Consider the following 22,641-nt stretch of genomic DNA (forward strand, 5'->3'; position numbering starts at 1 on the left):
GCAATCACTAATTATTTCAAATGATTGGGAAGACTGAGACAGGGAGTGTTTAATTTTTTACTTTGTTTCTGCATGGGGAGAGCAGGGTGCAATTATTTAGAAGATTTATTTGTTTGGTTAATTGCTAAATCTGTTAATTCCCTCTGTTTTTTTTTTTTAATTTTTAAAAAAGGAAAAAAGAAAACTATGTGCTCTTTGTACTATTTCCTGTGGTTACTGCCCTGTCATTTCTAAATTTGTCCTTGTCTAAACTCTTGGGTCTGCCCCACCACTCAATAGGAGGCAGGAGTAGCAGCTACTAATGAGGGCACCTTGGAAGGAGCAATGACATTTTCTGTTGCATGCCACCAAATGCCAAAGAGTCAAAGGGTCACACTACTGCTGCAAACCACAGGCATTGTCCAAATTAATTATATACATGAGTTACTTTCCACTTATTTAAAGGATATCCAAACTGTTTTTCTTTTTCCCATTTTTCAGGTTTAATCAAATAATCAGGAAAAACTCAGGCATAATTTCTCCTTTAGAAAAACTCATCAACACACGCACATGCACACTTTTATGAATGGCTTGACGGTTTGCCTTTATGAATGAGACTCTTAGGTATTGTACCTGATGTCACATCGGATGGAAGCTGTTTTAAACGCAATATGGTGGCCTTTTTTAGGAAAAATAACTATTTCCTACTAGGCAGTTCCATGATGTAAATTTTGGGTTCTTTGAGAACTTATAGGAAGATATACCTTTAGTTTTAATGATCTGTATACATTCAGTTCAGAAATTCATTTTAGGACTTTCTGTGTATTTTCCACTAATTAAAATATCCAATATCAGTATAAAATAATTTGGGGATTAAAATCTTCTTAACAGTTTTCTTAATATTTTCTTAGCATTTTCCTAGTAAAAAGCTAAGTAAATGAATATGTACTTCTTTTCTCTTCTCTTTTTTTGTCTTCGAAGGCTATGCTATCCATCTAGCTGGTTTCCTGAATTTGAATTTATATAAAGTGTTAGCAGTTTTGGAGTCCATTGAAAACTGTTTCTAAATTTTATACAGACCTGCCAAATTTTGATTTCTTCACTCGTTCTTCCAAAGATTGTTTTCATTTTGCTCTTGGTTTTGCATCAAAATAAAAATTAAAATGATTTTCTCTACTACATCTCTACTTTTACTTAGTAATCTTTCATTCCAAAATCTTATTCCCCCACGTAAGCCTTAAATTTTGTCTTGTATGTAAATTAAATGACCAAAGAGTAAGGTATTACCAAGTTTCAATATGCTAGCCTTCTACTAAGAGTGGAAGTCAGGCAAAGGGGTGCTTAATATATTAACTGCATCTTTATTGGCTTTTAAAAATTATAATTATAGACTAAAACTCTCTCTTAGGTACTTTTAGTTCAGCATTCACAATGTTAACATGAGAAGGCTGCGAAAAATAGTATTTACCACTTACCTTTTGGAATCTGGCACACCCATTCAAGTTTTGTATCACAAGCAAAAGGCCTCATATAAGTAAATTCTCTGTCATCATGGTAATGCCAGCCTCTTCGCCATGGCCTATGAATGACCTATAGGAGAAAAAGAATTGCAGAATATTTTGAAGTTGATACAGCCCTTATGAAACACTGAACTATAAGCCCTATGACCTTGACCTCTATTTTAGCTCTAGCACCTCAGCTATTTGTTTAATAAATGAACAAATGAATTAATGAAATGTTTGAACAGTAACAGCCTACACAAGAGCCTTCAAAGGGGCTGATAAAAAGAAATATATTGTAAGGTCATGTTTATGTCCAAAATGCACATTATTATCTTTTTCTCCTTGTTTTTGTTGACATGAAATTATAGAATCTTACACTTTTAAAAGTTGGGAGAGACCAAGCTAGGAAAAGAATATTTATTTTAGTGGTATCCGAGAACCAGGCTGTGTTCAAGGCAGATCAGATGACATAAAAGTCCAGCACCAGGGGTCCAGGCTCCTTCTTTGGGTTGCTCTACCATTTCTACAGTTTTGTCCTCCACATGGTCCAAGACAGCCAACTACAAATTCCAGCCAGCAAGTAGGAGAGATAGGAAAGGGGAAGGTATGACCTAGGAGCAGCATCCATCACTTCTGGACTATTTTCTCTTAAGGCCAAGGTTCTGGTGGGTACTGTGTCAGGTGAGGCAAGACTGTCCTTACAGAACACTGCCCTGGCTGGGCTTGTCCCTGATGTAGGCTGCATCAGTATCTCTCTCCCCATCCCCTCTCTTTTTGTGTGTGTGGATTTTCTAGCCTCTTCACATGTGGGGACTCTCTTCAAATAGAACAGTTTACTGTGCCAGTATTCTTGACACTCCTGAAAATTTCATAAACTTCTCCAAAGTTTTTACCTTTTCATGTGTTAAATTAGAAATTCTATTTAAAAAATGACATGATACTATACAGTTTATTACTAGAAAAGTTATGTTGAAAATAGTGCTTTCTGATGTCTTTCTAAGTTCTTATTTGCCTCAACCTTCCTGTAAAGTTTCTGGTCAACCACCTCCTTGAATCTCTTTCTTGGGCTATGAAGCAAAGATATTATTACATAGATATCTCTTTCTTCCTCATCTTCTGTCACTTTAAATGTTGGCAGTTCCCCGAAATCAACTTCTTGACCCTTTGCTTTTTCTTAAATATATATATTTTCCCTTTAACTTCAGTCTATTTCAACTTACTATATGATACATCTAACAGCTAGCTTGGATTCAAAATATCTAAACTAAAAGATACCATTTTCTCCATAAACCAGTGCCCCTCTATTTTTATAAATGATGAGTCATCTAGCATAGCAGTTAAAGAGTACTGGACCTAGATACACATGGGTTTAAATTTTAGTAGCCATGTAACCTTGGGTAAGTTACTCAAGCTCAAATTTCTTTCTCTTTAAGATGAATATGGTAACAGTAGCTACCATACCTGGCTGCATAAGTATTAAGTGAAATAATACATGTGACATGCCTAGCACAGTGCATGGCTCACAAAGGAGTCAGTGAGTGTCAGCTGCTGCCATCACCAACATCATCACCAACATTATAATAATTCTCATAATACCCTTGTTGCATAAAACTGTATTTTGTCTGTTATAGCCCTTACCCGACAGTATCATGATTGCTTGTTTACTTGTCTTTATTTCTTACTAGACTGTAAGTTCTGTAAAGACAAAGGCTATGTTTTGTACCTTGTCATTGTTAGATCCCCCAATGCCTCACAGAACCCCTTGCAAATATGGTCAAGCTAGGCTAATGTCGGAATCCTGCCAACATAGCCAATTGTAATGCTCTTAATCCTGTTCGTGACACCAATTGTAAAGCTACTCGACTATGCCAGTTGTCGGGCTCTTTTTACCTGTCGGTAATCCTTCCCTGACTGGGCCAATTGTCAAGCTAGAGCTGGGTCTGGAGCTCACAGACCCCTCAAGCTCATTCACAGACTGGGTCACAAACCCTAAACATGCCAGGCTGGGTCACCAGACCCCTCACATGCCAGGCTGGGTCACCAGACCACTTACACACAGGTCTATGAGCTAGGTAACCAGCAAACAGATCTTTGGAAGCCGCAGGTTGGAAAGGCATGGCTGCTCGTCTGGGGCGGCAGCCTCCCAAGGCAGTCGCCAGCAAAGCCAAGGTGGCGTGCATGAGCACCAACTCCCCCCCATATACACAATTTGTTTAATGAACCACCCTCAACTGGCCCTGAGGTGAGGGGAGCCTGATTAAATTATTCTATCTTCCCAACACATAGTGTTTATGAAATGGATAAACGAGTGAATTCTGCAAAGGAGGTTGCACAACTGGTCTTCTAATTTTATCTGTTGCACGTTGAAATCTGTCTCAAGGTGAATTTTCTTCACACACTCCTTGCTTCATATCACCCTCCCTACTCAGAACCTTTTTTAAATGCCCTGTTGCCTATCTAAAAATGTACAAACTCCTTAAGCTGGCATCAATCTAATTTCCCAACATTGTTTTCAACCACAGCACTGATTAAAGCTTCTTAATGTTTTTGTCTCTCCACTGCCTTACCATCTTGTACCACTCCCTCCTTATTTTATGCCACCTTCTCATACATTCCCCTGTTAGAAAGCCTCACCCTACCCTGCCTGCACAAACTCTATCCATCCTTAAGAGACCCAGTTCAAGTCTCATCTCTTTGTGGAAAGAGGCTGCAGGGATCACTTCCTCTTTCATTAGCCCTCCTCAGACAACTCATCTGGTGCTTATTACTGCATAGTAATGACACTGTCTTCTATCTTCTCAAATTAAGTGTAAGTCAGGCTTCTTGAGGACCAGGCCATAGGGGTACTTATTTCCCATCACACCTAACATCATGTGACCCACACAAAAGGCACTCCATGGACCTACTGCCTGCACATGATGCTGGATTTGTTTTATAAGTATGCAGATTCTACAGCATTGTACTGACCTTGACAGCAGCACAATCTCTGATGTCATAATCCTGCTGAAATTCATTTTCCATGACAACAGTAGACACCTGAAAAGAAAAGAGGCTTGAGAATTTAAGACTGATGTATAAATATTTGCAATTTAGATGTAATTTAGGCAGCTTTAATAACTCAAGCATGTTCATCTGACACAGAAAACTTTTTCATATTTTTTTTATATCAGGATGCTAAATCATGACAGGACTCAGAAAATGTCATAATGTCATAAGTTTCTAAATACAGGAAGCTACAGTTTCAGAAGTGGAGGTTATTGGTGTAATAAGTTCACTGCTAGAGTCATAGGGGATTAAGAACTTGCAAAAGACTTTGTTATGCATGTGTTGAAATGCTACTTATTTGATTAACTAATCTGAGATATGTTCCAATTTAAAAATAAAAATCAAGAAATTTCACATTTAGAAAGAATACAAAATGAATTCACACACTAGTAATGTGGAGCAAATATTTAATATTTAAGAATAATTTTGCTCCTATAAGTAGTAAATAAAACTTCTCTTATGATAATATAACATTTGAAATACTATTTAAAGTTTTTTTGTAAGTTTCCCCCCAATTTTTTCCTCCAATAAAGATACTCTCTTTTTTATATAACTTATATTTTTATATAATAAAAATAAAAGCTTCTCATTATTAAAAAGAAGAAATAAAAACAGTACAAAAAGTATGCTTTGAAAAAAAATAACAACTTGTACTACCCAAAGATGACTATTATATCTATATATTTTTTTGGATGATACAGAGGCTACACATATGGATTTTTTAAAAATAAAAATAAGATTAGTAACTTGTTTTACCCCACTTCAAGTATGTGAATCTATTTCCATGTCAATAAAGACACATCTATGCAGTTTTTATGGTCGTGTGGTATGTGGATATATTTTTATTATTTTATTTTTTTAAATTGACAGATAAAATTGTATTTATTGTGTAAAACATGATGTTTTGAAGTATATATACATTGTGGAGTGACTAAATCTAGTGAATTTACAGACGGGTCACCTCACATAGTTATTATTTTTGTGGTGAGAACACTTAACATCTACTCTCAGAATTTTTCAAGAATACGACTATACTGTTATTAACTACAGTCGCCATGTTGTACAATAGATCTCTTGAACCTATTCCCCCTATCTAACTGAAATTTTGTGCCCTTTGACTAACATCTCCCCACCACACCCCCCAAGCCCCTCAGCCCTTCATAACCACCATTCTACTCTCTAGTTCTGTAATATCAACTTTTTTAGATTCTGCATATGAGTGATATCAAGCAGTATTTGTCTTTCTGTGTCTGGCTTATTTCACTCAACATAATGTTCTCCAGGTTTATCCATGTTGTCACAAATGGCAGAATTTCCTTTTTTATACCTGAACAGTATTCCATTTTACACACACACACACACACACACACACACACCACGTTTTCTTTATCCATCCGTTGATGAACACTTATAGGGTTCCTTATCTTGGCTATTGTAGATAGAGCTGCAATAAACATGGGAGTGCAGATATCTCTTCGACTTACAAATTTCATTTCCTTTGGATATCCAGTAGTGGGGTTGCTGGATCATGCGGCAGTTCTATTTTTAATTTTTTGAGAGACCTCCATACATTCCTCATATGTTTTCCATAACGGCTGTACTAATTTACATTCCCACCAACAGCATGCAAGGTTTCCCTTTTCTCCACATCCTCAGCAACACTTATCAATAATAGCCATTCAACAGGTGTGAGGTGATATCTCATTGTGGTTTTAATTTGCAATTCCATGACGATTAGTGATGTTGAGTATTTTTTCATATATCTGTTGGCTATTTGTATGTCTTCTTTTGAGAAATGTCCATTTAAGTCCTTTGTCTATTTTTAATTAGGTTGTTTTCTTTCTATACATAGAGTTATTTGAGTTCCTTATATATTTTGGATACTAACCCCCTATCAGATGTATAGTTTGCAAATATTTTCTCCTATTCTGTGGGCTGTCTCTTCACTCTGTTATTTCCTTTGCTGTGCAGAAGCTTTTTGTTTGATGTAATCCCATTTGCCTATTTTTGCTTTTGTTACCTATGCTTTTGGGGTCATATCCAAAAAGTCATTGCCCAGACTAACATCATGGAGCTTTCCCCTTATGTTTTCTTCTAGTAGTTTCATAGTTTGGGGTCTTACATTTAAGTCTAAAATCTATTTTGAGTTGATTTTTATATATGGTATGAGACAAGGGTCTAATTTCATTCCTTTGCATTTGGGTATCCAGTTTTCCCAGCACCATTTATTGAAGAGGCTATCCTTTTCCCATTGCATATTCTTGGCACCTTTGTCAAAAATCAGTTGGCTGTAAACGTGTGGATTTATTTCTGGACTCTATTCTGTTCCACTGGCCTGCATGTCTCTTTTTATGCCAGTACCATGATGTTTTGGTTACTTGAGCTTTGTAGTATATTTTGAAGTCAGGTAGTGTGATGCCTCCAGCTTCATTCTTTTTTATCAAGATTGCTTTGGCTATTCAGGGTCTTTCATGGTTTCATATGCATTTTAGGTGTGGATGTATTATTTAATAATCAACTTACTTGTTGTTGAAACAAACACTCCTTGTATATAACCCCAAATAAGGAAGTTTTAACTTACCGGTGTACGATCACTCCATTGCCAGGATCCTTGTAAATCTGGGCTCCTTTTATTCAAACCTATCCACAGCCAACGCTGGTCACTATATAAGAAGGAAATGTTGAAAAATTTGAGAACATTTGGCAAAAATATTTAGCAATCACATGTCTAAAGTGCTTCAGACATGTACATTTATTCAGAAGATCTTGTTACTACCTGAAAAGCACAGCTCAACCTATATAAAGAAATCTTTTGATGTGAAACTTAAACCTTTAATAATGGGGTAGCTATCGAAAAGCACCATACTCTTTAAAATTAAATTTTAAGTTGTTTTCTTCATATGAAAGGCAAAAACTATTCTGCTTTGAACTTTAAGAAGGAAAAATTATTACTCTAAAATTTTTACTGCAGTGCTCTGTCTTAGACAATGTTTTCAGATATAGTCAAATACGACAATGCATTTCCATATAGTGTTTGTTTATAACACTATCAAATTACTTTTCTTTAAAATGCAGAACAAACGGGCCGACCCCGTGGAGCACTCAGGAGAGTGCAGCACTGGGAGTGCAGCAGTGCTCCCGCCGCGGGTTTGGATCCTATATAAGGATGGCCGGTGTGCTCACTGGCTGAGCGCGGTACGGGCCGGTCACAAAAAGACAAAAAAGAAAAAAAATGCAGAACAAACCATTTAGCTAAATTTTTATTAAACAGGATTTAAAAGTTTAATGTAAACAAGTATTTGAGTTTTTTCCAAATGCCAAGGAAATACACCAGAGAAATATAATTAAGTAATCACTTAAGTGATTATATGTACCACTCATCAGTATTATATTTTATGTACATCTTATGTACATTTAGCTAAGGACAGTGATGATACAAAGTACAAGACCTAATATCTACCCTCAAATGGAATGTAAAATAGTCAGGAAATAAGATATATACAAATGAAGAAAATATGATAATATCACTTATGAAAGCTATCAAATGAGTTGTAAAAGTTTAAGCACTATAAACATTCAGAGAAAGGAGAGGTCATAGTGGACTGCAGGAAGTGAGGAAACACCCATGAAGTGGGTAGGACAAAAGACAGTCTTCGAAGAATAGCTAACCTTTTTTTTTAGTTATAATCTGAGTGTTTACCAAGCGCCAGTAATCAGATTGGCCAAGAGGAAAAAGGATAGGCATTCCAAGGAAGAATATATATACAAACATATGGAGAAAGGAACATAAGTTCATGTGATTCCTTCCTCTCAAATAAACTTATGGTCTAGCCAGGAATATATATCCAGCATAAATAGAAAAGATATAATCATAAAAAATTTTCTCTGCCTTTAACTCCACTTGAAAATACTACCTAAAATTTACTACACTTTTTAGGCCCTAATAAGTAGACCAATTATATTTCATATAATTTAATCTTCTGTTAGCACATGGTATGTATAATCAGCACATGTGACTGTGCATATACATAAAGTATATATGAATACATAGTACACATATATAAGTATATTACATATTAGAGAAGGCATAGGATCCAAAGCTAAAAATAATCCCTACTCTCAAGCTCAGTAGAAAATATGGAATAAGTAGAATGTACAGCTACAAGACTACTGGGAAATATAATATCTGCATTTTTACAAAATTTACTAGTGAATCAAAGGCTGGAGCAAACTTAATTTTAAATTAATTTCTCACATTTTAATAAAATAATTGCTTTTATCTCTTTCCTTTGTCCAACACTTCCTCATATTTTAATATCAATAAGTACTTTTCAAACTCAAATGTTTCAACTTATTACAATAGAATATAAGGACTGTCCTCTTTTGGTTTTTATTGTTACATTGTTTTCTTTCTAGAGAAAGATCACTAATTTGTGGACTTAAAATAAAATCCAGTAGAGACAATTAAGTCCACTTTAAACTTAGTAGCTTTAAGAGGAATTTGTAGTTTGTGTCTTCAACTAATCAGAGCTTTCTTACAGGCTTCCAAATGGATGAAATGTTGATTTTCTAAACCCCAGAGTCTAGATAATTGCCAGATAAAGCATAATTAAAGCCATTTGTTTAAAATGAAGGTTAAGTCTCCTTCCTCATGTTTACTTAAGGATATACCTTCATTTCTCCCAAATCTTTGCATTTTATTTGTGTAGAATTTGTGTAGAATTTTGTGCTTCTCTAAAATAAGCATTAGATATTTTATCTTCTTTACACAGTCAACAGTACAACTAGGAAGATGATCGAAGATCATTTGTCACCTGGATTTAATAGGCTACCCCTGGCAGCCTTTGTAGAGGTCTGTCCCCAACCCTTCAAGGCTCCTCAAGCTTCTTCCTAGTCTTCTCTCAGCCAATTGTGTCCCCTTCTTCCACTTAGAAACTTCTCTGCCTTCAAGCCCATTTCTGGCTTCTTCGCTGCATCTCAGAGAACAGTTTTCCAGAAAAAAGAGCATACCCAATTGTCCAAAATTTCTAATTTTCCTCTGCTTTCTGAGACTGAACTTCATTTCAACCCAGAAATTTATAGTTTTCAGCTTCACTTCAAGGGATTCCACTAGTGTGTCATAAACACAGGAAACAGTAGCTACTTTGTGTGTGTGTGTGTGTCTTTTGTTTGTTTTTGTTTTTGTGGTCAGGGGTGGAAAATATTTCCTAAATTGTAACTTATTCCTATTTTACCTCATTTAGCTGTAGACAGAAAAAGGGAAGAAGAAATTGGAATTCACATTAATCATTGCACACCTCCAATGTAGATGCAGAAAATTTGAGCGAAAAAATGCATCTGATCATAACTGAGGAATTAAGTCAAACTGAAATTCTCTCTCTATATAAATTTCTTCCATTCCAAACACTAAGTATACCTGTATGGTTTTAAGGCTATTAGGTTAAGAAGACATTGCATAAAAGGTTAATATGTGTAATTGTGTTAAAATTTATATTCTCAAGTTTCCTGCTGGATCTGGTTGTTAAGGAAAACAGTATCTCAGCCATAACCCCCAATAAATACTATTTGATGAGGGTGCTTAGTCTGCAAAGCCTCAGATTTATATCTAAATCCATTCATGCCACATCACAGGAGGTCGTGTACACAGCAGCAATGGCATTGCAAACAAGGCTTTCTTCTCTAATCCCATGACTATTTTTGCTCTACAATGGCTTTCCCTGTTGGGCTGCCATTAAGAGTTGCAAAGATCTTAGAGCTTTAATGATGCAGCATGAATCCCTTTCTCTGAAATACAAATAGAGCTGTGGAACCCAGATTGTGAAAAGTACAGCAATAATCTGACAACTCCTTGGCATGCAATACACAATTTGGGCAATGGACATCTTGCTGAGAAAGGTCACCTCCTGCAATAAAAAGCTAAGGTGTTCAAGGAGTTAGCTTTGGAATCATTTTCTAAAATAAATGGGTTTGCTTCCTTTTTTCCCTTTAAGTCCTAGTTACAATTTTGGATTTAGAATACATTCTTTCTCTAAGTACAGCACAGGCAAACAATCTCTTTATTAATGGAGCACTTACCAAGCAGACAACACAGTCTGCTTAATATGGCACTGTGTTAGCTGCTGGGATAAGAATAAAAATAAAATACGGTTCCTATGAAGGAAAAGATTATGAGATTTACTTCTCTGTTTTTTCTCGTGATTATAGAAGAATGAAACATAGTGCATTCTGCAGAAAATAAATTTTGTAAAACCTTTTGCATAGAAATGAAGAAAATGCAAAACTTTTAGTGAAAAAACTATTTAGTGAAAAAACTATTTAGTGAAAATAGTTTACACTAAATGTTAACTATGCTCACAACTGGAAGCTTGGGATCTGAGGTGATTTTTATTTTCATTACCCTTTTTAATATTTTCGAAATTTTACATAATTCACTTGTATTAATTTGTTAATGAGGATACTCAACAAGTCTGATCAGAAACAAAGAAACAAATCAGGAAAAGTTCATTAATGACCTCTCATGTTAGTTTTGTTTCCTAGTGTAATCCATTCTGTATATAGATGTTCTTAATGGTCATTTCTATCATATGTGATATTCCAATGGTTTTTTTTTTTTTTTTTTGGTTTTGGTGGCTGGCTGGTATGGGGATCTGAACCCTTGACCTTGGTGTTATCAGCACCATACTCTCCCAAGTGAGCTAACCAGCCAGCCTTCCAATGTTTTTCATTAATTGATTCCCACCAATATCTACAAACTCCCTGTTACCTATGTCTGTCCCAAAGCTTCAGAGAAATTTTTCTGATAGTATCATCTGGCCCATATTTCTCCACATAGTCCTTACAAACATCAGGAAAATCATCCAGGAAGCCTCCTTCCACCCCAACATCAACACCACAATGGCCATAACATCTGTAACATCTTTGATCACTTGCTATTTTCCCATTCTTACTGCCCTTCCTCAATGTAGGTTTCCACCAGGGCAATTGTAATAGCTTTCTAACAGTTGCCCTGCATTTACCTACTGACCTCCCTCTGCCCCCTTATGTATGTAGGTACACATACTTTTTTTGTTTTTTTCTTTCTTATTGACCTAAAATCATACTTTATGGCAAGCAAGAACATTCTAATTCCATATCCAAAGCCTATTTTCCAGATAAGTTATATATAAATTATTTTTCCTTGCCCATATCTCTACATTCTGGTCTCAGTACATTTGCTTATGTTCTGTTTTCTCTGGCTCCTTCTTCTATCTTACCTTTCAAAATGTTACCTACCTTCTAAGCACCAGCCCCCTCCATGACATTTTCCTTGATTATACTTCCCAGAAACACGTCCTCCTTCCTCTGAATTCCCAAGGCCCTTCCTAACTTGTGTTCTAGATCTTTCACCATACTTTTCTCACCCCCACTATTGGACTTTACTACACAAAGGGTGGGGTCTATGTCTCACTCATCTTTGAATCCCTCAGAGTATCCCGCACATGAGATTGCTTGATGTTGCACGACTGCTAAGCACTGAAGGAACTTTTAAATACTAAAACACATCAATTTTGAATACCTAGAGAACATCAAATTCAGCACAGAAGCTCTCATTCTAAAAGTAGTACCTGAACTGGTCCATTAAAAAGTAGATGAATTCCTTTATTTCATCTGCATGACTGAAGCTTGGAAGATGAGCTCCCAGTGCTTGGCAGAACCTTTCAGCTTCTTCCCAGTTCCTCTTTCTCACGATTCTTTCTACATGGAATACCTTAACAAAATATGGTAATTTGTTTTCTGGTATAATCATAAAGTTTATATAGTTTTAAAGTCAAGTATAGTCAAATGTGTAGGCCCCTGAAATGGATACTTATAGGTATAATGAAGGCATGGGCAAATGCACAAATGCTGAGACACAGACAGGTCCTGCAGAAAGTGTCAGCTAGAGGCCAGCACAGGTACCAGCCATTGTTGTCAGATGGACGGCCTTCCTCAGCCAGGCTGGAGAACTGCTCCAATAAGATACCATGTTCTCCTGCATTCCTAGAACCTTGAAAGATAGAATGAACTAATAGGCAAGGCTGTAAAAGATACATATAAGTGCTTTGGGAGTAGACTTCTGCAAAGAAATGTGCTAAAAACATAATTTTGAATATGAGCTACAGACCTGCACAAGAATAGGACTATTTTCTGATGAAGAAGAATCAAAGAGCAGTCTGTACTGGTGTGCAAACATTGATAGAAGTTGGCAAAACAAAACCTGCCAATGGTTTTTGATGACTAATTTTAGGCCAAAGGAACCACAGTTATTTCAAAAAAAAGAGGAGGAAGAAGGGAAGGAGCAGGAGGAAAAGCTGACACTATGGTAGGTTGAATTACTGGTCCTAATTCCTCAATTCCCGGTAATGTAACTACATGTTCTTGCCGTTGCCTCCTGTTGGGTGGAGTACACATATCAGTACCTTACCTGGGGGGTAGCCATGTGACTTGTTGTGATCAATGGAATACTAGTGGAAGTCAACTGAGCAGAGGCTTGAAATGTGCTTATGTGGTTGGGCCTGTGATTTCCCATGAGAAAAACAAGTCACCATTGGCTGCTTCAGCCTCAGTCTAAGTCCTAGATGGAAGGGCAATAGACCCCAGGGTGACATCCTGAGCCTAGCATATCTGACCTGCAGTTGGAAGCAGAGCTGATCACTCAAGTCAAACTAGATCAGTCAAACCCTAGCTGACCTGGAGATATGTGAGCATGAGACTAAATATTTGTTGTCATAGCCACTGTAGTTTGGGGTGGTATCTAATGGTTTGTTTGTGTGACTAGCTAACTGATACAAACCCCAAAATAAAATTTTTTACATTATAAGAAGTGATAGAACTCTTAATTTGATGATAATAATTAGAGGAATGTGAGAATCATAAGTATAGTGTCAGAATGGCATGCAGCTCACCCAACTTCCCAGAAAAAAAGAACCCTGGGAAAGCCGGTTCTGGCTTTGGTCCTGTTCTTTCAGGCAGGACACATGCAGGGTGTGGGGCTGGGCCGCCTGACACCAGAAGTTCAATGGTACCCTTCCAAGGATGCTGTACTCCCAAGCACTTTAGTTTTGGTTATATATGCCTATGGGGAGCAGCATAATTTGTACAAGGACATGAACTAGGATAGTAGAAGAATAACTTCATTGAAGGATTGGATGAGAATGTTACTTTACCTTATAACAGGAAAGACCTGAGGGGAAACTATGCCAGCCTGCAGGACAGGGGCCATCAGGCTTGGGGGCTGCTTCCTCAGGCTCAAGGGGTCCACTTATTTTCTTGCAAATTGAAAGTGCTCTGAAGCTTCTGCAGTCCTTCACCTCCCATTTTCCAAGAAACTTTCCAGTAGACATAGCCACACACCCGCCTGGAGAAGCTGGGATTGAGTTGGAAAGTATAATTAAAAATTAACATTTTAAATTAAAGTTCAAACATTTTCGAGTTTTTCTACTCTTTACCTGAGCCAAGATGAGGAGAGAACAGGGAAAAAAATGGAAGAAAGAGAGGAAAGAAATGTGTTGTTCAGAGTAATAATAATGATGATGATGATGGGTAATACAGAGAAGTGTTTATAATTTATTACATACTATTCTAAAAGGATTAAATTAATTAATCCTCATAACAAACCTATAGAGTGTATTATACCGTCATAACTGAGGTATAGTCAAGAGTAGGTGACTTGTCCAAGGTCACAGAATTAGTAAGTGGTTAGCCCAGGATTTGAACCCAGGAGGTCTTGCTTCCAGAGCTGTACCCTAAACCACTATACTGCTCAAGACAGTGTTTAAAATTAGCTTAACAACTCTGAGCAATTTTTAAGCAACTTAGTAAACCTCCAAACAAAACTCTCGCAGATTCAGATCCAAAGGAAGACCTGGAACAATAAAGGTAGGAGGAGGTATGTGGTAACATACATTCATTTACTGTTTATTTTATGACAATCATAATTTTATTTATTTGTGATAACATTAAAGGTAGCTTGTATTATCAGATCCATTTTCCAGATGAACACTAAGACTTGCTTACAATCATTGTTAGTGAGTGGTAGAGTTGGTATTTGAACCCAGATTTGTCTGGCAAAATGCCATGCTCTGTTTTCCATTATATCACACTGCATGAAGTGGGAAGAAGACAAGAAGACTCGTATACATTGGAAAGTAATGAGGACAACTTCTATTCCGCCAAACAGAGAAGCTTATGGTCTCATGCTTACACATGGACAGCAAGAGGAACTAGGAAACGGGAAAAATAATTCCCTGCTACCCTGGATGGTTGTGCTATTTTTTCCCTGTTCTGTCTCCCTATCCATGGCTTGCCCACGACAGACCAAGTTGGCTGAAGCTGGGAGTAATAATGGTAAGGAGAGTTTAATGGAAGTCCTTCTGACCACAGAACTGAGGGAACAGCCATGGTAGATACTTCCTGAGAACCTCTCCAAACACTAAGGCTTAGCCATGAAGAATTCGGCCTTTAAGATGTCTGAGGGCCTATAAAAGAAATACGTGTGTCTTATCTATTAGAATATTTCTAATTTCAGATGAGATTTAATCAGGATTAGCATCTGTATCCTCAACTCCTATAAGTAAAAAGATGACTTTGTTATTATCAATACCACCCATATTGATGGTGATGATCGTGTGTCACAAATTTTATGGGCATTCCCTATTTCAAACACTATGCTCAATTATAAGCTCATATGTTCCAATTTCTGTGTCATAAAAAATGGTCTTCATGATCACATTAGATCAACACAGAAAATATAAATAGTTCAAAGGGAGGAGAATACTTTATAACTGATGTATTATTCAAAGCCAAAATCCTCTAAATAGCACTGGCTTGGAAATCAGGAGATCTGGATATTACTAATTCAATAACTAGATGACCTTTGTCAAGTAAATAACCATAGAATTTCTGTTTTCTCAGCTCTAAAGTTAGAAGGGACTTCTGATGTCCTTTCTGGCTCGAATGTTCTGATACTATGGCAAATTATGTTAATGCTTTAGGCTGGATGCAGAAAGATGAACTAACTTCAAGAATGAATAATTCCTACAATATATTAACTTCTTAATTCTTTCCCATTGAGAATAACAGAAATAAACACATTCAATTTTGAAGAAAGAAGTTTAAGAAACAGAGAGATGAAAATGTAAAGTGTTTCACAATGAAGCTTCTAGATTGTTTGAGACTTACATAGAAAGTATAAAAAAACACACCGGTGGTTCTAGCTCTGTGATGCTAGATGGTGGTTTTGTAAAACTGAGTTTTCTAATTTCTTTCATTGGATTATCCCAAGGATTTAACAGGGACAACATAGCCACTGCTTCTATTTATACTTCCACAGATAGGCTCCAGTCCTGAAGATCATCATTTCCCTCACATTTCAAAAGTAAGTGAAGAACATATTTGGGAGAAATGCTGCATTTCACTAGTCACTGTATTCTACTACTTTTAAAGCCAAGATGCTTACCTGGCTCTAGAAAATTCCAGTTGGAAAAGGTTACAGCCTGCTTTATTCCACCAACAGTTGCCCAACTATACTCTCCACGTGAATCTACATCTCTCAGCCCAGTCCAGAAGTATTTTCTTAGAGATTTATCATACTTTTTCATCATATCATTCAAGTATTCTTGCTCAAATCTACAAAAGAAGGATCAAATTGGCAAATATTTTATAATGACTGAATTAATTTGAAAATGCACCTTTTTCGTAGGAAGATTGTTTAGCAAAGAACACAGGGTTAAAAGTTTACTAGTACATGCTTACTAATGGTCACACCTGCTAGTGACAGTCAGATTGCAGACTGTTCCAAAAGGGACCTCATCCTTATAAATCTTGTAACAGGTTTCTCCATGTCTCTTCCAGCCCTAAATTAGAGGAGAAATATTGTCACAGTTTCCTGACATAATGATGTCCCCCCTCTGATAAACCAGTTTTTGCTACACTGACACCATCTTACAACTTGTGGAAATTGAGGACATGGCCAGTGAATTCATGCATGTGATGAGGATGGGATGCAATTTCATAGATAACCTCCACAAGATTGAGCCTGAGTCAGACAGAAGGTGTGGCTTAATTCTCTTTACCCTTAGTGTCTGGCTCATCATAAGAGTATAACAGTTGTTGGTTGTATTATTTTTTAACAGGAATAATATCAGTGGGGGAAGTAAAGATATCAGCATTGAGGATAGTAATCACACAAATTTTTATAGAAATTCATGAGGAGGTAACTCCTTTTCCTTCTGTAAGAATGCCAATATGCAATGATTTACTGCCTTTTAACTTGCTCTAATGTAAATGAACACAAGCTAGTAATTTCTTCTATTTTCCAAGTCTGAATTGTTTTAAGTCTCAACTACCATCTCTAACCAAGAAGGTATACTACCGCTTATGAAACGTGACACAGAGATTTCACATACCTCATCAGGAGGACACATCTTATCAGACTTTGCATCATTCAGTTTTTCTCCCTTTTTCTTACATACATATTTAAGTTTTTCTTCACATGATTGGACTTTCCACTGACCTAGCTTTTAAAAAAAGAGACAAAAAAATTTGCTCACAAAAGAAATTATTTGCCATATATTTAGATCGAACTCACAAAAACTAAGAGAACGAGAGAGATAGAAAATGAGTAAAAAAGAGAGAGAGAGAATGAATGTAGACAAATGACTGAATGTGAGGACACACTTCAGAAAATGTTACCCAACAAGCCTGCAAGGTATGGCTCACAACCTGTGGACTCAGCATCACTCAAGGTCACAGTGTGGATGAATTTCATTTTCTTATAAGCAACGCTAAAACTATCAAAGGGCACTCAGAATAGAAGTTAACAGAATAGAAGAATAGGAGAAAAGAACTACAAACAATTGCCAACATTCTAGACTTCTTCCATATGACAAAGACTGTCCACAAGTTAAAAATTTGCGGGCACATCAACTAACCATCCTCAGTTTCCTCATACGTAAAATGATGATGGTGGTTAGAATAGCTACTCTCCAAGAATTATAGATCAAATTTTCTGTAAATTCTACATCAGTCTAGACCTCAAAGTTCTCTCTTTCAAATAAGCTACTTAACATTAATTTTGCTTAACTGGCAATGTCACTCTGCTTTCTTCAAACTAAATTTTAATAAGTCAATTGTGATAAAGGTCAGTTTCAAACATTGGAACACCATCTAGGTATGCCGTCAGTTCACTCCCGCACATGGGACCTCATTTCCATCTTTGATACTCTTCTAAAGACATTTTGGATAGCCTTTTAAATAGAGCACAGAATGCGACACCTTTTTAAATACATCTTTACTATGGAAACACTTCTAAATACCTATCACATTTATTGCTTCCGCTTAAGTCTCTCTAGACGTCTGTGTGACACGTTATCCTTAAAACCAATTAGGAGACCACAACAAAGTGATACAAACAAAAAAATGGAGGTATATATATATTCTTTCTGCTTAAGACACAGTCTATTTTGGGCTCTTAACTAAAGTATGTTCGATACACATTTAGGCATTCTATAGGATTAAGGTGTATTCTGAACAAAGTTAGCCCTAATTTTTAAATAAATTTATTTTTTCATCTCTCAAAATAGGATTAATATAAAACTTAATCTGAACATGAATTCAGAAGATGGGATTTTTCAGGTTAATTGAGCTACATGCGAAATATCACACGGAAGGCAGAAAGGTGAATGGAGACCCTGCTCCTGAGAAAAAGCAGGTTACTAGAACCAATCTAGCAAAAAAATCTGAGTTCCGAAGGGATTCTCTGCAACTGTTTCACATCGGAGCAGATGCTCTCAGACAGGAAGTTAATTGCTTATTTAGTAATTGCTTTTATTTACCTTTTTTCAATACCTATCAGAAAGACAATCTACAGGGCTCTTACCTTTTATTTTCTTTCCCAGTTTATCAGATACCCCAACCAAAGCCATCTTAATATAATTATTAGGTAGAACAAGAACATAAATAAACTACAGGAGGTTTCCTACCTTTCCTAAATAGGAAGCGCAATTGGGAGTCTTATTATAGGGAACATTTGGCTCATTCTCATCCCAGTATGTTAGAGTAACTTCAGTACCATCTGACCACTGAAATAAAGTTGGTGTATTTATGTTCTTAAGGCCTATCCATATTTCTTCTTTGGCATCTAAAAGAAAGAAATGTTTTACTTGGTTTTACTCAATTATAACTTCAATATACACATCGTCACTGGTTTTTACGTTCTCATAAGGGGTTTTGAGATCCAAAATGTATCTTTAATTAGTCTGATAAGGCAGACAGGTTGGGTAATGAAGGCTGTTCAAGCCACTTATGCAGGTAGTGTACACAGGTAGAACAGATCTGTAGTCTGGGTGTGTCTGATATCTGGAGCTGATGAACTTTGATTCATGAGGGTTAGTGAAAGTCCACAAACAAAATCATAGACATCCTAATTAAAATAGAAATATTGTCCACTGCTGTCCTGGAATGACTATGCTGCCTTCACATGTAAAACAGTTAGCACCATGCTGGCACAGAATAGGAATCTACAAGCAGCTATTATTATTAGTGAATCCTAGGAAGAGGTCATAATATTGGCAGTCTAATGTATTTTTGTTTACCAGTCTTTATTTTTCAAATAATACAAAAATGGAATAATTAGTTAAATAGAACTTACTTTTTGAGAAGAGGGAGATAATTCAATCAATGTTTGTTTCATCACATTGGTAGCCACTAGGTACATGTGGCTATTTAAATCCAAATGTAAAGTAATTAAAATTAAATATAAGTGACAATTCAGTTTCTCAGTTGCCCTAGCTACATTTCAACTGCTCAAAAGCCACATGTGGCTGATGGCTACTGTATTTAACAGTGCAGGTTATAGAACAGTTCCATCACCACAGAAAATCCCATTAGACAGCACTGACCTATAGGATCAAATTGTAAGCTTTTCATTCCTACTAAGAGTCTGAAAATATGGATACTTTAAAATGTCTTAAACCTCTCAAATAGGATATTTTTAAAACTTACCCCCATTATGGAGTTTTGTGACGGCCACCTCCACATCTGCTAAAGAATGAATGCTGATTAGGTCACTACTGAAGGCTTTGCATTTCATATGTGCCTTATCCCAGGAATCACTTTCATTTGCCAGCAGATAGCAAAATCCATTATTTGGCAGCCAGCCTGCATCACAGCGGGTATCTGAATACGTCCAGACATCTGGGGGGAAAGCAGCTATTTATATTCCAGGAAAGATACATCTATTTTGAATCAATAACATTGAAAAAAAAATTTTCTTGAATCATAAGGCTTCTGGGAAACTGGGGAGTACTGTCAGATAGTACAGTGACCTGAATTTATGTGGTACCTAATGTATGCATGGCATCATAAGAATTCCTGCAGGGACTCAGATAATGATGTGACTTTAATATGATACAAATGTGCTATGTGGCTGGGCACAAACTAGTTTAAGGGGTGTAGATAGAATCAAGGGAGGGACTGCCCTTAGTACAAGTAGACAGAAGGAAGGCATGGGGTAAACCAGTTGCTGACAAATCTTTTCCTGGGTATGGGATTTGTTAGGTTCCTCTCTAGTCTCTGCCTTTGAGAAAATTACAATGAGGTTGAGCCTCTTTTTCTTGTATGGCCAGCTTAGCAAGAGGATGTGCATTAATGCTCCCTGTGGAACAAATGACAGGCAGAGATTTAAGAAACAGAATAAGACATTTATATGCCGTACACCCTAGAGATGGCAGCAACAGAGGGAAAGGGCAAAGGGCATCTCCGGACCTCTTCTTTCCTCCTCTCTGCTGAACAAATGGTCCTCATGGAATTAGTGATTCTTTGTTTTGACTATGATAAAACTCAGAAGTGAAGGTCTAATCTTTCCAGATTAGAGAAAAAGAGTCAGTTATAAAACCACACAAAATACTTCTATCCCCATTAACAAAACTAGAAAGTGGTTCGGTTACTCAGACTTCACTGTTCAGAACCACTTGGAGCATCTGTTGTAAGAAAACATGGCATCTTAAAAATGTGGACAGTTTGTTTTTTACTAAAGAATAAGATTCAGGTTCAGCTAGCCTCTCACACTTACAAGATAACTCAATTAACTTTAAGGTTCTGAAATAGCATTTATTATTACTATTATATTTTACAATTATGATAAAGGAATAGAGGAAAAAACTACTCACAAATGAACTTAAAACAATCATTTTCATATTTCAGTCTTTGTCTCTATGAATACATATTTTTACAAGGTTAAAATGATAAGTAGGCATATCATTTTGTTCTGCTCTTTGCAGTTTCCTGCTGGCACAGTTATTTTAATAAATGCATATTATTCAATCATGTGGAAACATCATGATTTACTTAATAACTGCTACTGCAAGATATTTACGTAATCTTCATCAGTCACTCTAGTTTATTCTCATTTGTGCTGGCTCTTCCATTATGCCTTATGTTGTATGGACTAAATTTAGTTTGAATCAATGTGGAAGATAAATGTTCATTTCTCCCTATTATCTTAAAATACTCCCCTACATTCCTTATTCTATATATCTATTTTTTCTTATAAAAATTGCTTTATGCTCCTTTTTGGATGACAAGACATTTGGATGCTTTATTCCCTTTCTCCACAGTTTCCTAGAGCAGGACATTTTACAGTCACCTCTTTTCCTCCTAGTTTTGAGTATGGCTTTTTTTCTCATTCAGTGAGGATTTAATCAAATACCAGGTATACGTCGGGCCCTGTGCTTGACAGTCAGGGTACCCCTCTTCTCCATTCTTTCGAAAACTCCTCAAACTTCTTTGTTCCTCAAAAACTTCAGCTGTTCTTCTGTCTCTCTCACCCCCAAACTCCCTGGAAAAGCCGCCACTTGTCACGTTTTGGCCTTCTTCACCTCTCCTTTTTTACCTGATTTTTCAATACAAAGACCTAATAAACCCTCCTGAAAAGGGAGAATAAGAGGGGCCGAGCATGGCAGGGCAGAGGTGGGAAAGCCTGGGAATACTCCTGCATCCACAGGTCTCGACTCATCAGAGGCACGAAAGACACAACATCTGTCCCTGCAGCCGTCATTCTCAGGCTTGGACACACAAATTGCTAGGCCCCACCCCTAGAATTTCTGATTCAATAAATCTGGGGTGGGTCCTAGGAATTTGCATTTCTAGCAGGTGTAGGTGATGCTGATGCTCTTGATCTGGGGGCCATGCTTTGGGAACTTCTGCTCTAGAGGAAAATAAGCCACCTGTGAACAGAAATATATTTCCTGTCTATAATATCTCTGCCTTCTTCTGGGCATATATGTATTTTTACTTGATATTCTTCGTTGCCTTAACCAAAGCTTTATTTGTATACAGTTGATAATATCTAACCACAGGGTTAAAAGTCAAATACTTTTCTGCATTGGCAGTATCAGGTGAAGGAAAGGTGGAAATAGATGTCTGAAACGGATCTACTTGACTTCACAAAACTAATATTTTAAGACCAATCTGGATGAGGAAGTGAGAAAGGTACCTGTTAACTCCACTGTATTATTTAATGGTTTCCTGCAGATGTAGGGCAGTTGAGCTTCACAGGAAAAACTCTGCCACAGACCAGACTCGGCATCCATTCTTGCACAGCTTGATCCACCTATTACAGGTGCACTAGGCATATCTTAAAAGGTAGGGTTTTCAAAGAGTTAAAAAAAGAAAGGAGGTTAAGACCAGGACAGTCGTTAGAAAAAATAATTTATATTCCTAATTTTCTGCTTTTATGGGAACTCATAGTATAGTTAAAATTTTTAACTAAATTGAAATGTATAAGCCCCAATGGAACAATCATATACTTAAATAGAAGGGTACTTCAAAAAGTTCGTGGAAAAATAGAATTGAAAGATAATACAAATCTTTCAGTGAACTTTTTGAAGTACCCTTGTATGTCATTCTGGTAAAATATAGGATACAGGGGGGAAAACACTCTGATATACTGTAATTTTAAAAACAAAAAACAAACCTCTGTCCCCAAATGACTTCCATGTCAAATCCCATGCTCAGTAGCTCTTAACCTGCTATTCCACATAGTAAAAATATTAATTTATAACTTTGTAATGCCTTTAATGTCTTGAATTAAAGATTA

The 22,641-nt window shown here is 36.6% G+C and overlaps 1 protein-coding gene across 1 annotated transcript in view; it reads right to left on the bottom strand.

Annotated features, from left to right (window-relative positions):
- LY75 (lymphocyte antigen 75) overlaps nucleotides 1–22,641 on the bottom strand; it is an 82,216-nt gene that overhangs the window by 38,614 nt on the left and 20,961 nt on the right. The window contains exons 6-16 of the mRNA XM_063085637.1: nucleotides 22,039–22,179; nucleotides 19,548–19,739; nucleotides 18,527–18,684; nucleotides 16,952–17,062; nucleotides 16,311–16,399; nucleotides 16,003–16,172; nucleotides 13,712–13,911; nucleotides 12,131–12,273; nucleotides 7,108–7,189; nucleotides 4,449–4,517; nucleotides 1,455–1,569 (exon numbers count right to left, since the gene is read on the bottom strand). Coding sequence (XP_062941707.1) covers nucleotides 1,455–1,569; nucleotides 4,449–4,517; nucleotides 7,108–7,189; nucleotides 12,131–12,273; nucleotides 13,712–13,911; nucleotides 16,003–16,172; nucleotides 16,311–16,399; nucleotides 16,952–17,062; nucleotides 18,527–18,684; nucleotides 19,548–19,739; nucleotides 22,039–22,179 — 1,470 coding nt within the window. The remainder of the gene's footprint in view (nucleotides 1–1,454; nucleotides 1,570–4,448; nucleotides 4,518–7,107; nucleotides 7,190–12,130; nucleotides 12,274–13,711; nucleotides 13,912–16,002; nucleotides 16,173–16,310; nucleotides 16,400–16,951; nucleotides 17,063–18,526; nucleotides 18,685–19,547; nucleotides 19,740–22,038; nucleotides 22,180–22,641) is intronic.

Source organism: Cynocephalus volans, chromosome 1, assembly GCF_027409185.1.
Source record: "Cynocephalus volans isolate mCynVol1 chromosome 1, mCynVol1.pri, whole genome shotgun sequence".
Taxonomy (NCBI): Eukaryota; Metazoa; Chordata; class Mammalia; order Dermoptera; family Cynocephalidae; genus Cynocephalus; species Cynocephalus volans.